This window comes from Maylandia zebra, linkage group LG13 (genome assembly GCF_041146795.1).
Source record: "Maylandia zebra isolate NMK-2024a linkage group LG13, Mzebra_GT3a, whole genome shotgun sequence".
Taxonomy (NCBI): domain Eukaryota; kingdom Metazoa; phylum Chordata; class Actinopteri; order Cichliformes; family Cichlidae; genus Maylandia; species Maylandia zebra.
This window is the reverse complement of record NC_135179.1, coordinates 10,843,894-10,856,822: the sequence shown is the minus strand read 5'-3', so window position 1 is coordinate 10,856,822 and position 12,929 is coordinate 10,843,894. Positions and strand designations below refer to the sequence as shown.

Genomic DNA, 12,929 nt, shown 5'->3' with positions numbered 1-12,929 from the left:
GCTCCAATTGCCAATTGGTACAAAGTTGGTAAACAAAGCTAGATTCACAAGTTCAATGTCAGGGTCACATTTAATTTCAAAACTTATCAAATAAATTCATACAAATGTTAAGAATGGATGGTGGTAGTAAATGCACTTGGTACAAATTCATCAAGGGAGAGCAGAAACAGTCATTGTTGGATGGAACCAACATAGAGGAGGAAAGACAATTCACTGCAGGTGCTGCTCCTGAAAAGCACATTGGCAATAATTCTCTCATTTCCTACCTCCTGCTTTTGTTGTTGTACATGAACAACTGATCTAGCAATTTTTTTTACCCAGTTTAGATTCCCTTCATCTTCCTATGTGCTTGTGTTGGGACCATGAGAGAAGAAGCAATGAAAGAAATGTTCCAACCCGACAGAATTATCCCGCTTCATCACACCGGTGTGTTGTCAGAAATAATACGCACAAGAACCACTGTTTGATTCAAAAACTTCACTGCATTGACTGCGGGGTAAATCATATTTATCATACCTAATAAAAACAGATCATCCATTCAGTCAATGAAAACTTTTTTTTAAAAAAGGACTTAAACTAACTTTTGATCTGTAGGGTTTATTTTTCTTCTTTTTTGTGTTTTTTTTTTTTTAAACAGAAAATGAAAAAAACAAAACAAAAAAAACTTGAAATAGGCTTTAAATTTTGGGAGTAAGAAGATCTCAACCAGAGCAGAACGACATTTTGAACCCTCAAAATGAAAACAAAAGCCCCCTTTAGCACCTCAATCTCATTAGAAGAAGTCTCCACAGTATATGTAATATCTGATTATTCACCATCTAGTAGTGTTACTCTGGCCAGAACATAGTATAAAAGATGGACACAGCTTCCAGGACTGAAAAGTGAAACCAGTGTGGATGGGGCCAACTCTGGTTGCAAAAAAAAAATTGAAGTTTATGGGAAACCGGCCCTCAACTTGCTTGCCCTATGACCTCAGTACACTTTGTTTATGGCTTCATGGTTTCAATCACTAGTTTCAGGTAATACTGAATAAAACATGAAGCTCACTTTTGTAAATTGCAGTCATTATTAGAATCCGAAAAGAGGATTAGTCAGGGTAGGATCCAGTGTGTGATATCCTTGTTCACAGGAAGATCATCTCCCCCCTTCTCACATCTGGTTTTAAAACTACAAGAGGCTAAGCTCAAGGCTTCATAACAGGACTTCACAAACCAGTGGGTGACGCCACTGGCTACATCCATCTTTTATACCAGCTGTGCCACAACAAGGTGGGCAGCTTTTTGTTTCTGATGCAAGTTAAACTCTGAACCTGAGATCTGTCTGGGAGAAGGATGAACGACTCAGGTTTGCCACCCTTTTAAAACACAAACTGGGCTGATGATGTGCACACTGTAACGAGGACGCCAAGTTTGACTTAAGTACAAAATTCCAGACATCCTCGAAATGTTGACTGAAAAAAAGAAACTTTACTGCAAGTTTTTTTGTTATTTTTAAACCAGCATTTAGGACTTCTCTGTATTTGTACACTGAATCAAATGAACTGTACTAAAGGGTGAACAGTGACCCCACCTTTTTGTGCGACAACAAAAAGAACACAGGCAGGTAGGGGTCTTGCTCCCCTTTCAAAAATCACGTCAGGGGCAAAAGATTAAAAAGAGGAACAAAAAGATCTGTACAGTACTTTTTAACAAAGTCATGAAATACAGGACTTCCTGGCTAACACAGTCTTGTATGTGCGTGTATCATCGTGTGTGTGTGTGTTTGTGTGTGTGCCTCGACCAAACTGACAACATGGCTTTTGAAGGTTTGAGTCCTGCTCCTCTCGCTCTTAGTCTTCATCCCAGTCTCACTGGTCAGCTCCCTTGTCTTAAGAATTTGGGGATTTTTCTATGATGTCCCTCTATCCATGACTAAAGTAAGTAGTTCTCTGGGAGGGCGGCACACACAGCTTCAGCCAGTCAAGCTTTCTATTACTATGACGGCTAGTCCTGCTAGCCTGACTGACCTGCTGTCAAGTTCATACACTGGCTGGTTGTGATCTGACTTCCTCTCTCTCTGGAGCTCATCGATTTGGATTTGAGAAGTATGGAAGGGCTTTTTATTTTTATTTATTTTTTTTAAATAAGAGGTGACAGGCGCAGTGGGGCTCTTGTTGGACTGCAGCTTCCTTAGCCCTGTAGAGCTGGGAACTGCTGTGCCACCAATTCAAACTTCAATGTCTTGTTGGTGTTTAGGGTTGTGGGTGAGGAGGAATAAGTGAGAGCAGGAAAGGAGAGCAGGAAGGAGTGAAAGAGGGGAGAGATGAATTCTCAAAGGGTCAATGAGGTTCTCAGGTGGAAGAAAAGAGATTTGGGAATCTCCCTGAAGAGGTTGTTGAAAAGGAAGAGGTAAACAGGCTGAGACACAGATTGATCCTTCTTTCTTTAAAAAAACAAAAACAAAACAAAACAAAAGCAACTCTTCATCTCCTTTTGCCGAGGGAGAAGCTGGAGCAGCAATCAGAAGGGACTGAGAGAGGTGGGAGCTCATCTTTGTCCATTTCTTCAGTGAGACAGGTGGCACAGGCAGGCAGCCAATGAGACAACCAGAGGAGGGGATTTCAAAGGGACTCAATGTCCGTCCACCATGACCAAAGAGGACAATTCGCCTTAGGAGCTCAAACGAGGCCGCTTCCTTGGAGACTGGTCTTCTTCCTCATCATCTTCCTCTTCATCTTCATCGTCAGGGTAGTCCACCAAACCAACCAGAGCAGTCTAAGACAACAACAAGAGTGACTGTTTCATTTCAACATGTACTTTTGCAGGAGCGCAGGACAGCTATTAGTGCTGAAACATAGTGTTCTAAATTTCACTCACATTTTACTTATTCTGACCAGTGAAGTCAAACAACAAGTAACTTGTGTAACTTTTATCTGCATTCATGTTGTGATACCACTCGAAACATATTGTGCAACACAGAAAATTAAAGACTGTCCTGTGTTATACTGTCCCAAAATTGGACAAAGGATTAGGATAGGACAGGATAGGAATTCAAGTCTTTCTCAGAATGCAACATGAAATATTACCTTGACTACTGGTGTGGCAGGAAGAGGAACAGTTTTGACAGAAGAAGCTGAACTGTTGTTTGGAGTGACGGCTGGTGAGGCAGGTGGGAGGGCAGCAGCTTTCCCATTGTTATTGGCACCATTGGCTCCGTTGGCAGCTCCTACAACACAAACTAGGATCATGCAACAATCTGGGAAAAACTATCCAGCAACATTCATACAGTAAGAGAATATAGCTTACCTTTTTTGGCTTCCATGTACTTGCCGTAGCTATCAGAGAAGTCATCCCCCATTCTCTTCTCCACTGCCTCTCCATCGTCATCGTCATCATCGTCATTGAACCACAACTCTTCATCCTCATCCAAAGACCGCGCATCTCTTCGATATCTACAGTTGAGAAAACTGCTTCATGAGGTACAGGTGTCTACACAAGGGGAAGTACTACCTTGTGGTAATAAGTCTCTGATTAAATATAAATGAAGGTTATGAAGCTGAACAATGATGACAAGCACTAGGGTTAACAGAGGTTGACTAAAACATGCAGAAATTCAGTAGGGGTGTGCACAAAATGGGAATAGAAAACTATGTAAAGTCGGCATATATACATGTAAATTTATGTGGTGGAGTGCATGAGTGATAAAGATCACAGTAAGGGAATGACCCTTGCTTCTGACCTGTTGAGTCTCTGGCTCTGCCGGTCTTTTTCCTGTTCATATCGTCCTTTCAAGCCCTTGAATGTCTGGACATACTCAATGGATTCAAGTGCTTTGTAGAAGTTATCCACGATGTGAGCTATGAGTGATTTGATGTCCTCCTGGAAAGCAAAAGGTGGATCATTATATATTTAATGCAAAAACAAAGGCTTGTTAAAGTAGCCTTTGTGCTTTTACATACCACTTTAATAAACTCAAAGAGCTCTATGATGGCAGAGTTGAGGAGGTTGTATCGGGTCCCATTGTCCAGCAAGGCATTAATGACAGGCTCAAACAGGTTCCCTTTGATGATGTAGCGGTTGTAGTATTCGTCTTTTAGACCAATGATTCTGCGCATGAAACGCAGAGCACCTTGGACAAAAACAGAGCCACTTTGTAAAAAAACGAGGCACGATATGATTCAAAGTCTTATCTGTATTATTTCTGTGAGCTTGGATACAAACAGCAGTTACACAGCTCTGGTATGGTTATATCTGTATATGAGGTTCAACCACAATGTAGTCGCTATCAGAACACAGGGAACTTACAAAGAGCAAGGAACGTGTGCTTTGAGTTCATCAGCACCAGCACTCTTCTAAGCAGGTCTTTGTTCATGATGTAGGTCTTGATGTGATAGGTGTGGTGTTCCACACAAAAGGTCAGAAGCTCCAGGATCAGTGCCAGCAACTGAGCTGTCTGGAAGTTGTCTACACAAATAAAGACAAATCGTGTTAGGACATGCAGCACTGTCCAGGTACATTTCCAAATACAAGCCAGACAGCAAGTGTACAATCCTTTAATATATGGTTTTAAGAGTCATTCCAGATTTTGTGATCCTCAGCATCTTCCTTAATAATTTGAAGCTGTTCCCATAGTCTGGTGACTAGCTTAACATTTTATTTCTTATTCACGTCCTCTAAAAGAAAAAGAACCACACCCTTAGTAAGAGCTGCTGGTCATTTATTTTGGAAGGGTTCAGGTAAAAACAAATAATATAATGATGTTGTCTACTACAAGAGCAGTACTTTCAAGCCACTTCAAATGCACAAATTTCTAACTGTTGAGTAGTTCATGGTTGACAGTTTAAATAACACCCACCTGGGCACACTGGGTTGACCTTTGTTGATCCCTCCTGCAGATCTGAAATGTGATTACATAGATTAAACAGTGAAATTTCCTTTCTTCCAGTCTGTTGTACCCTAGTTTAACTTCCCAGCTCACCTTTTGAATTTTTGTCAAGTGCAGTGTTGGCCAGCAGAGGAGCAGTCAACACGTGCATGCAGTATTTGTAGAAGAAACTCAGAAACTCTGTCTTCTCAGTTTTCTAGCAGAAAAAACAAACACAAAAAAACTTTAATAAGTGTTTAAGGTTTCACTCAGGGGACACATATACTTAATCTAGCGGTGGTAACGGACATGTGGAGACACAGATGGGGGATTTTGTCAGATAACAATGAGGTAGGCACCATAAATGTGCTGCTTTACATCAGTGTTTCTTCAACTGTGAGGCAGGACTCACTGGCAGAGCCACTGCAGGTGGGTAAAAATAATGCGTGAAACTAAGTTGAATAAACTTGACTTTGTAGACTTTGTTTTTTTAAATACAGAAGACTCCACTGACCCTAATTTGACTAAATTGGATCCTTTCTTCATTGTTAATGACTAAAAAGTGTGGGGAAATGAGTCACACCAAATAAAAGTCTGAGAACAACTGATTTAAATGAAAAAGCAGAGTGATCAACATTGAGCAATGGCTGGAGAAAAAGGAAAGGGGAAGAAATCAACAAAAATCTGGTTGATTTTGCTTACGTTGGTGGAAGCCAACATATTCTCAGGGTCGATGAGTGTCCTGAGCAGACCCATCAGCTGGACAGCTCCCCCCAGCTCTGGGTCAGAGTCACAAATCATCTGCTTAATCACAACATTTATCAGGAGAACATCCTGAAACACAAATACACAAAGCAAACAAAGGAGAAGTTAACACAGTAGCGCGCTCAGATTAAAAATAAATTTTGTATGGCATGAAAAGAAAACTGTCTCTCTCAAAAAAACAGGGCAAACACACAGTATTAAAACAAACAAAAAAAAGCCTTCTTGTACACAGAACAGAAGATCCACAGAGGACACTAAAGAAAGTTAATCAAACTTTGTCTCAGTAATTCTCTATAACAGTTCTGTGTTTTTATACTACTTTATCAAACATGTAAATTGTGTATCAGCTATAAAATGCCTTCAAATGTTATGGCTCTGTAGTAAAAATCGAGCACATCACGTGAGCCCCAACAGTGACAGGCTGTTGTCACAATACAAAACACCTCGTTTCCCTCATTGTTCATAAAGCAAACAGTTTTCCTTATTTAGATTTCACCTCAGTTATGGACTGTTCTACATGCCTGATGTGGTAATGAACTATTTGAAACTGAGAGAGCCTGGGCTGCCAAAACACTGCTTTCATTAAAGAGAAAGTTCTTTTTTTTTTTAAAAAAATAATGATTAGATGCTTACATCATCTGTCTGCTGAGGTTCCTGCATGACAAATTCCCTAACCATGGAGGGGCTGAATTCCACCAGGTAAGAGAAGATATCAGTAGCTGCTGCCCTCACCTGCAAGTCATCCATTCCCTGAACAAAAAAAAAAAAAAAAAAAAAAGAAGTTAATTCAACTGAGCATTGACCAATCAAAAAAGACTTTTATTAAGACTACCTCAGATACACATTCATGCCAGAACTATAACGTACCATTACTATTTCAAGAGCAGGTAAAATGCCTAGATTTGCCAGAGTTTTGAAGAACGCATCCCTGTTTTGAGGCTGCAACGTTTGTGAAAACGCACAGAATTCTTTGACGAAGTTCACCTAAGGAGAGGAGGAAAAAAAAGGAGATAGATAAATGAAAATATAAATGAGAAATGCAAAGATCAAAATAATTAAACCGGTCCCAAATAAAAATCACTGTGCCTACCGCCATTTCTGGGCTCATTTCTCAAACATGGTTATGAAAGGCAACTACTTTGAGGTTTCAACATATGTCCAAAAAAAACCAAAAAAAAAAAACAACAAGAACAAAAAAAAACTTCTTAAAACTTGCCAATTCTCTCCTTTTACTGTCCTCAGTCGCATCATCTGTGAGCTGTGCAAAGACCTCCGTTAGGAACTTCTCATCCTCCTGCGGCACATTTAAAGCCGGGTTAAAACATCAGAACAATAAAGAAACATGTCTTAAAAATAAACAGAAAATCTAATCCTGACTTGCAATTTCAGCACAACAAGAATGAAAGGCAAATTATTCCAGCAATAAACCCATGAGTCCTAGAACCGTACAGAAAATTAAAATCAGTCACCTGACTGTGAAATGAAAGAATTCTAAGGTCCTGTTTGTTTACACCATGAAAATAATTGTGTGGTATAAAACTTATTGTTCAGAACATATGCCTCACATTTGCACCATATTACAATCCACATACAAGTGTTACAATGGGCCTAAACCTATTCACTCAAAGATTTTGAAAATGTTTTAATGTATAGTTTTAATTGGTCATCATCACAATACAAAACTTGACACACACATCTTACGCATACATTATTTGTACAGTCATTACAGGCTTATACATTTCCATCTGTTCACACTTATTATTTGAGCTTTCCCACTTGATTTAACATTTCACATGAGAATTAAATACATTTAAAGAAAATTTTTTAATTTGGTTTTAAGCATGAGTCATCTTGGTGGACTAATCTACAAGCAGGGTCATTTGTCAAACAAATTTTAATTAGTCACAACATGTACAGCAATACTGTATATGTACTGGCTAAACTACACAGTGGATTAAATAATTAACTCATAATGTTGTTTTATAAATAGCTTGGTTTGAATCCTTACCTGCAACATACTGACAATTTCCACCTTGTTGAAGAAGATGAAGGAGGTGAGTGTGGATAGGAAGTTCTCCTCAAAGACAGATGGTGTGGGCAGGATTATGTCCTGGATGTACTGAACTCTGTATGTCTGGTGGATCTTCTGCCGCAGTTCAGAGTCTGTGATAGGGATCACCTCCTTAAATTTCGCCGTCTTGGTCAAGAATTCCCGGTGGCGTTTAGGTTGAACCAATGCTGGGTCGTACTCCAGGCAGCCCACCACATCCATGATACAGTCGTCAGAGAACATCACCTCAAAGAGGGCTGCTTTATTGAGAAATAAGACGCCTCGGACAATCTCATAGAGGTGATGGAGGCCTTCCCTGTTGTCCACTTCCTCACATACTCTAAAGAGACCCAGGAGTTTCTTGATGTAGCCCTCAGTCATCAGGGCCAGGGCAAGCTTTTCCCTCCGGATGGGTGAAGAAAGGACAGAGGTAACCAAGTCGGCAATTTCCTCCAGTCTGCCTTGCTCACAAGGGGGGAGCTCAACTAAGTGGCTTGTCTCTGGAATCTCCTCAAAGCGCTCTTCCTCAGACTCATCAATGGGGTCCTGGGTGATGTCCAGAGCAGGGTCTCTACCTTGGACCTGAGTCACAAATAAAAGCTATTATTAAATGAACACAATTGATAGTATCATGTGTACAGTCACCTCTTTGCACAGGTTAACGTTTCTCAGTAATTTGTCCAGTACACAAACTATTAAATAGATCAACAGAGCTTGCCCATTGTGGTAGGCTCAATGGAATTTTAGCATCAGTGAAACAGCTGTATGTTCCTGGTTTGAGTTTTACCTGGCAAATTCTTTCCCAGATCTCATCACAGCCAGCCTTTTCCTGGAAACTGAGTGCAAGGTCATAGTTATCTGCTTCTGACCAGACAATCAATGTGTCCTGGAACAAAGACAAAGGATTATTAAACTTTACACACGGACACGCTTAACTCTTTCACGGCAGGCACTCACAGACACACACAGACACTTATTCAAGATACACTTCATTAAATTGTATGTTAACTGAACACATGCTTACAAATGTGTGCACACACACACACACAGGCAGCAAAGGAAAATAAAAACGTCAACATTTAACTCCTGCAGACAGAGGATCTTGTGGCTCCGTTATGCCTTCTTGTACGTATTGCTGGCAGGATTTGGGTGCAAATCCTTAAAGTGTATCTGAAGGATAAAGTTTTCTATCCTGGTGGGAATGCACTCCTCTAGCATGACAGTGACTTATCCACAGAGTATGAAAATGATTTGAACAAAAGTCTACAACAGACAAAGCAAGCTAAACACATGCAGAATATCTTTTTTGTACCTAGCTTCACCAAGGTGGTTATCAAATAAGTCAAACAGGGGTTTTTCGATCTAGCTATGACCACATTCACATGAAAGAGGCAGCAATGGCAGCATGACCAACCAGAAACATGAACCGGTCTATTAGCAGCTGAGGGGCATAGTTTATGAATACTATCATGCTATAAAATTAGCATTATATAACATGAAGTAGGTAAACCGATAATACAGACTCGCTGCAACACAACTTCTGTAGCCAAAACAGCAGTGTCAGTCTGTGTGAGAAGAAAAGCGCTGTGTAATTTTAAAGTATTGTTATATATGTCTTAAAGTAATAATGATTAAAGTAAATAGTAAAGTGTGTACAAATTTTGATAATTTAAGGCAACAAACTTAATGTCAAAGATCTGGGAAGACCTCATTACTATATTACAATAAAAAGAAGCTAATGACGTTTAGATTTGCCGCTTCTTTCACTCAGTCTCCGCAATTTGAAATAGTCTAAGGGCAAGTAGAGACAAAATTTAACAAAATAAAAGATTTCAAACTGGTAAGTAGCCAACTTGCAAATGTTTCATGACGTCAGAAACGAAAAGGTTTAAATTGCCTGTTTTAGTATCATTTCAATGTATTACAGCCTATACAACAATAAAGTTGCTTTAATATTGTTTGCAGTCAACAGGAAAGAAGCAAGGAATAAAGTTGCCCTCAAGAATCTCTATTTCTTACCGATGCTGAGACAAACTTCAGATTTTCTTAATATCTGCACACTAAGCTCTAATTGATCTTTATGCATTATTTCATATAAATAATTGTTCCATGGGACGCGATTTCAAACATGTTGATCTCTTGTCTCAAACATGCCCCATTCCTGAGGAGATTAGGCGAGTGTAAATTGCCACAGTAATGTACCCCATAAGAAGTAAACCAGCTCCAAAACACTGGAAATCCAGGATTAAACCTGAAGTTAGCCAGACCCTAATCATTAATAATTCTATAAATTTTTAGGTAATATAAAAGTGTCATATCACAATAACAGTGATACATAAAAAAAAACCCATGCAACACAACAACAAAAAAAAAGAAAGAAAAAAAAAAAAAAACACGCCTCAACATGTCTGAGAACAAGAGCTGCTGTCAGCCTCCAATACCTAAAAAAAGGAAGTTATTCAACAACCTTCAACAAAGAGCAGTAATTTTAAAGACGTGCAAAAATATTTAGAAAAAGGTGGAAAATATTTTTCTTTATTTAGGAACTTGCAGAGTTACAAGGTTAAGGTTAAGTTGAATTAGTTAAATGTTTCATCAATTACAGCAGCTCACTGTTAAAGGAAGGTGGAAGTTGACTTTCAGACACTCAGCTATAAATGTGGGAAGACTTCATATTTATGCCATAATTCTAATGATACCTTGATTTACAAACCGGTGTGGTTCATATGTGGTAATTACTCACGGCATTACCTGATTATTACTCGATACCAAGTTTACAATTGCATCAGTCAGCCAATTTCTACTGTCTCGCCTAGATTACATTAACTATCCAGCAGCAGATCTCAAACCAGTGTTGGGATTATTTAAATATGTGTGCTATCTGTAGCTGAGCCAGACTCAGGTAATAATAAAAACTTACCTGTTGTTTTTGATATGCAGTATTTGGACTTATCTTCGATTCCAATAGCAGTGATCCTAAAGCACAGAGATATAGGTGACTAAATATTCAAACCAGTTAGAAAGCCGGTTCTTTAAAGACGAGGTTTGTTATTCTGCCTGGGAATAAACAGTCATGGCTATGCAAATACACACAAAAACAATCGAATTAAACTAAAATGCTTAAAAACAAAGGTAAAATAACTACAGCAGACCTTAGATTCTATTGTAATAACGTTATGTACTTTCTTTGTCACATACATGAACCACAAACAGCAATAACAAGTTTATGCGTTCAGACTTTCAGGGGCACCATGCTATAGAGATCCCGTCGGACTAAACTAATAAGCATGCTAGCAACAGCTATTCAATAAATATTTGCCATTTATTGAGAGACGTGCCTAATATTAACAGTTCTGGCACTATGACGGCGAAGTCTGCCCCACATGTAGAAAAAAAGTCTAATAAGGTAATCTGGTGCCCACTGTGGGCAATCGAAGCGCTCTCTCCGAACAACCAGGAGTTAGCATGCTAACCACCGCAACAACTATGCTAACAGGGAACTTACCGTCCGATTCAGCCCGAACTAATAACGATATCCCCCTCAGTCGTTCGACAAATGTAGACGAAACGTGCCCGGTACCCCGATCATCCCATTGCCGATCTTCATTCAGCGTATATACCTTCACTCGCCGCCGAGTGTCCGACATGGTTTAAACGAGTCGGAGCTAGCAGGCTAGCTTTCTGCTAACAAGCTATCACCTCACCCGTCTAGTGTTTTCCTCGACCTGTTAACTTTGTTTCCAACCGCATGTTATAAAACATGCATGTTTAAATTTAGTTCCCAATAGCAACAAAATATATTAGTAGGTATTTCATAAACATATTACGACGTGAATCTACTTATTAAGGGGCCTAATATTAAACTGGAAAATTCTGAGAGAACACAACAACTCTAACGGCCTTCTTGCTAACGTCCACAGACCGCCATCTTGTAATCCGATCTTGTGTTCTTTTTCTTTTTCTACGTCAATCAAGCGCTAACTGCCGCGGGGTCTCCTCCCCCGGGCTGCATCGTCCAATGGCAGTACTGCGGCTCCTCCAGCTCACCGCGTCACCAACGGTAGAGAAAGGTAATAGCACCCATAGCCGTTTGCAGATGTTGGCATAATGTACAGATGTGATTTTGTTCAGCTTGTTTAATTCATAGAGGAAGCAGATACTTACTTAAGCAGAAGATTAACAGAGTTTTTCACGTTAATTAATCACAATCATAACTGACAAGTTTTGTTTTTTTTACACAAACGAGGAATTTGTCTTGGAAAAAGCAACACTTCAAGCCATGATCTACAGAGAAAGAAAGGAATAAAAGCTTGATGGGTTTTTTTGGCATAAGTTTCTAGACTTCTTGGAAAATATTCCTCAGACAAAAGATTAACTTTTTGGTAAGTAAAACTAACATTTAATTAAAAGAATATCAAAGCAACAGTCAAACATGGTGACGGTAGTGTGATGGTCTGGGGCTGGTTTGCTGCTTTATGCAGCTGATGGAACCGTGAAGTCTGTCCTCTACCAGAAAATCATGAATGAGAATGTCCAGCCATCTGAAATTTTAGCAGACTTGGGTTATGCGGCAAGACAATGATCCAAAACACCAAAACTTCACTGAATGCCTCAAAAAAAACAAAAAAACAAAAACAAAACAAAGGTTTGGGATTGGTCTATTCAAAGTTGGGACCTAAATTAGACGCATGACCTTAAACAGGCCGTTCATGTTCACGAACCTCCCAACATGACTGAATTCAAACTATTCTGCAGAGAAAGGTGAGCCACAGAGGATCATCTGCCTCCATCTCAGTCCATCCTCCTCTGTCACATCAACCTTCCTCTGCATCCATCAATCTTCTCGGAGGTTATCCTCTTGTCCTCCTGTCTGGCAAGCTTCGTCTTCAACATCCTTTGTCCAATATATCCACAAATTACCTCGACAGCCACTCCACCCTGCCTATACTGTCTTGTGCACTGTCTGTTGTTTTGGATTGTAGCCCAGAGGTATTTAAGTCATACACATGTATTCTGCCTTGCTTCTACTGACTTTCATTCCTCCTCCCTCCAGATCTGTAGGCCCTTCCTGATGCAACCCTACACATTACTACTAACACTCTTAGATTAAGGCTGAACAGAGAAACACTTAATTCTTCTGTAAGACTCCAAAGAGTTATTAGATCTTTCCCTGTCCAATATTATGCAATAAATTGTTTTAAATAAATGTTGAAATTTTACAGCTCTCCTGTTATCATCTCCACCACTCAGTTTCTTTTAAGGACCCACTGGA

General features: G+C 39.6%; 1 protein-coding gene across 1 annotated transcript; it reads right to left on the bottom strand.

Moving 5' to 3' along the window:
* Positions 1–51: 51 nt before the first annotated feature.
* On the bottom strand, positions 52–11,619 carry ppp4r3b (protein phosphatase 4, regulatory subunit 3B). The gene is made up of 16 exons (XM_004570078.6): positions 11,163–11,619; positions 10,578–10,633; positions 8,445–8,543; positions 7,616–8,239; positions 6,824–6,901; positions 6,475–6,591; positions 6,241–6,357; positions 5,545–5,676; positions 4,957–5,059; positions 4,834–4,875; positions 4,284–4,442; positions 3,938–4,107; positions 3,718–3,857; positions 3,285–3,430; positions 3,065–3,204; positions 52–2,753 (listed from the first exon to the last, which is right to left on the bottom strand). The coding sequence occupies exons 1-16, from the start codon at positions 11,302–11,304 to the stop codon at positions 2,649–2,651; spliced, it is 2,370 nt and encodes a 789-aa protein (XP_004570135.1). The 5' UTR covers positions 11,305–11,619; the 3' UTR covers positions 52–2,648.
* Positions 11,620–12,929: the final 1,310 nt, after the last annotated feature.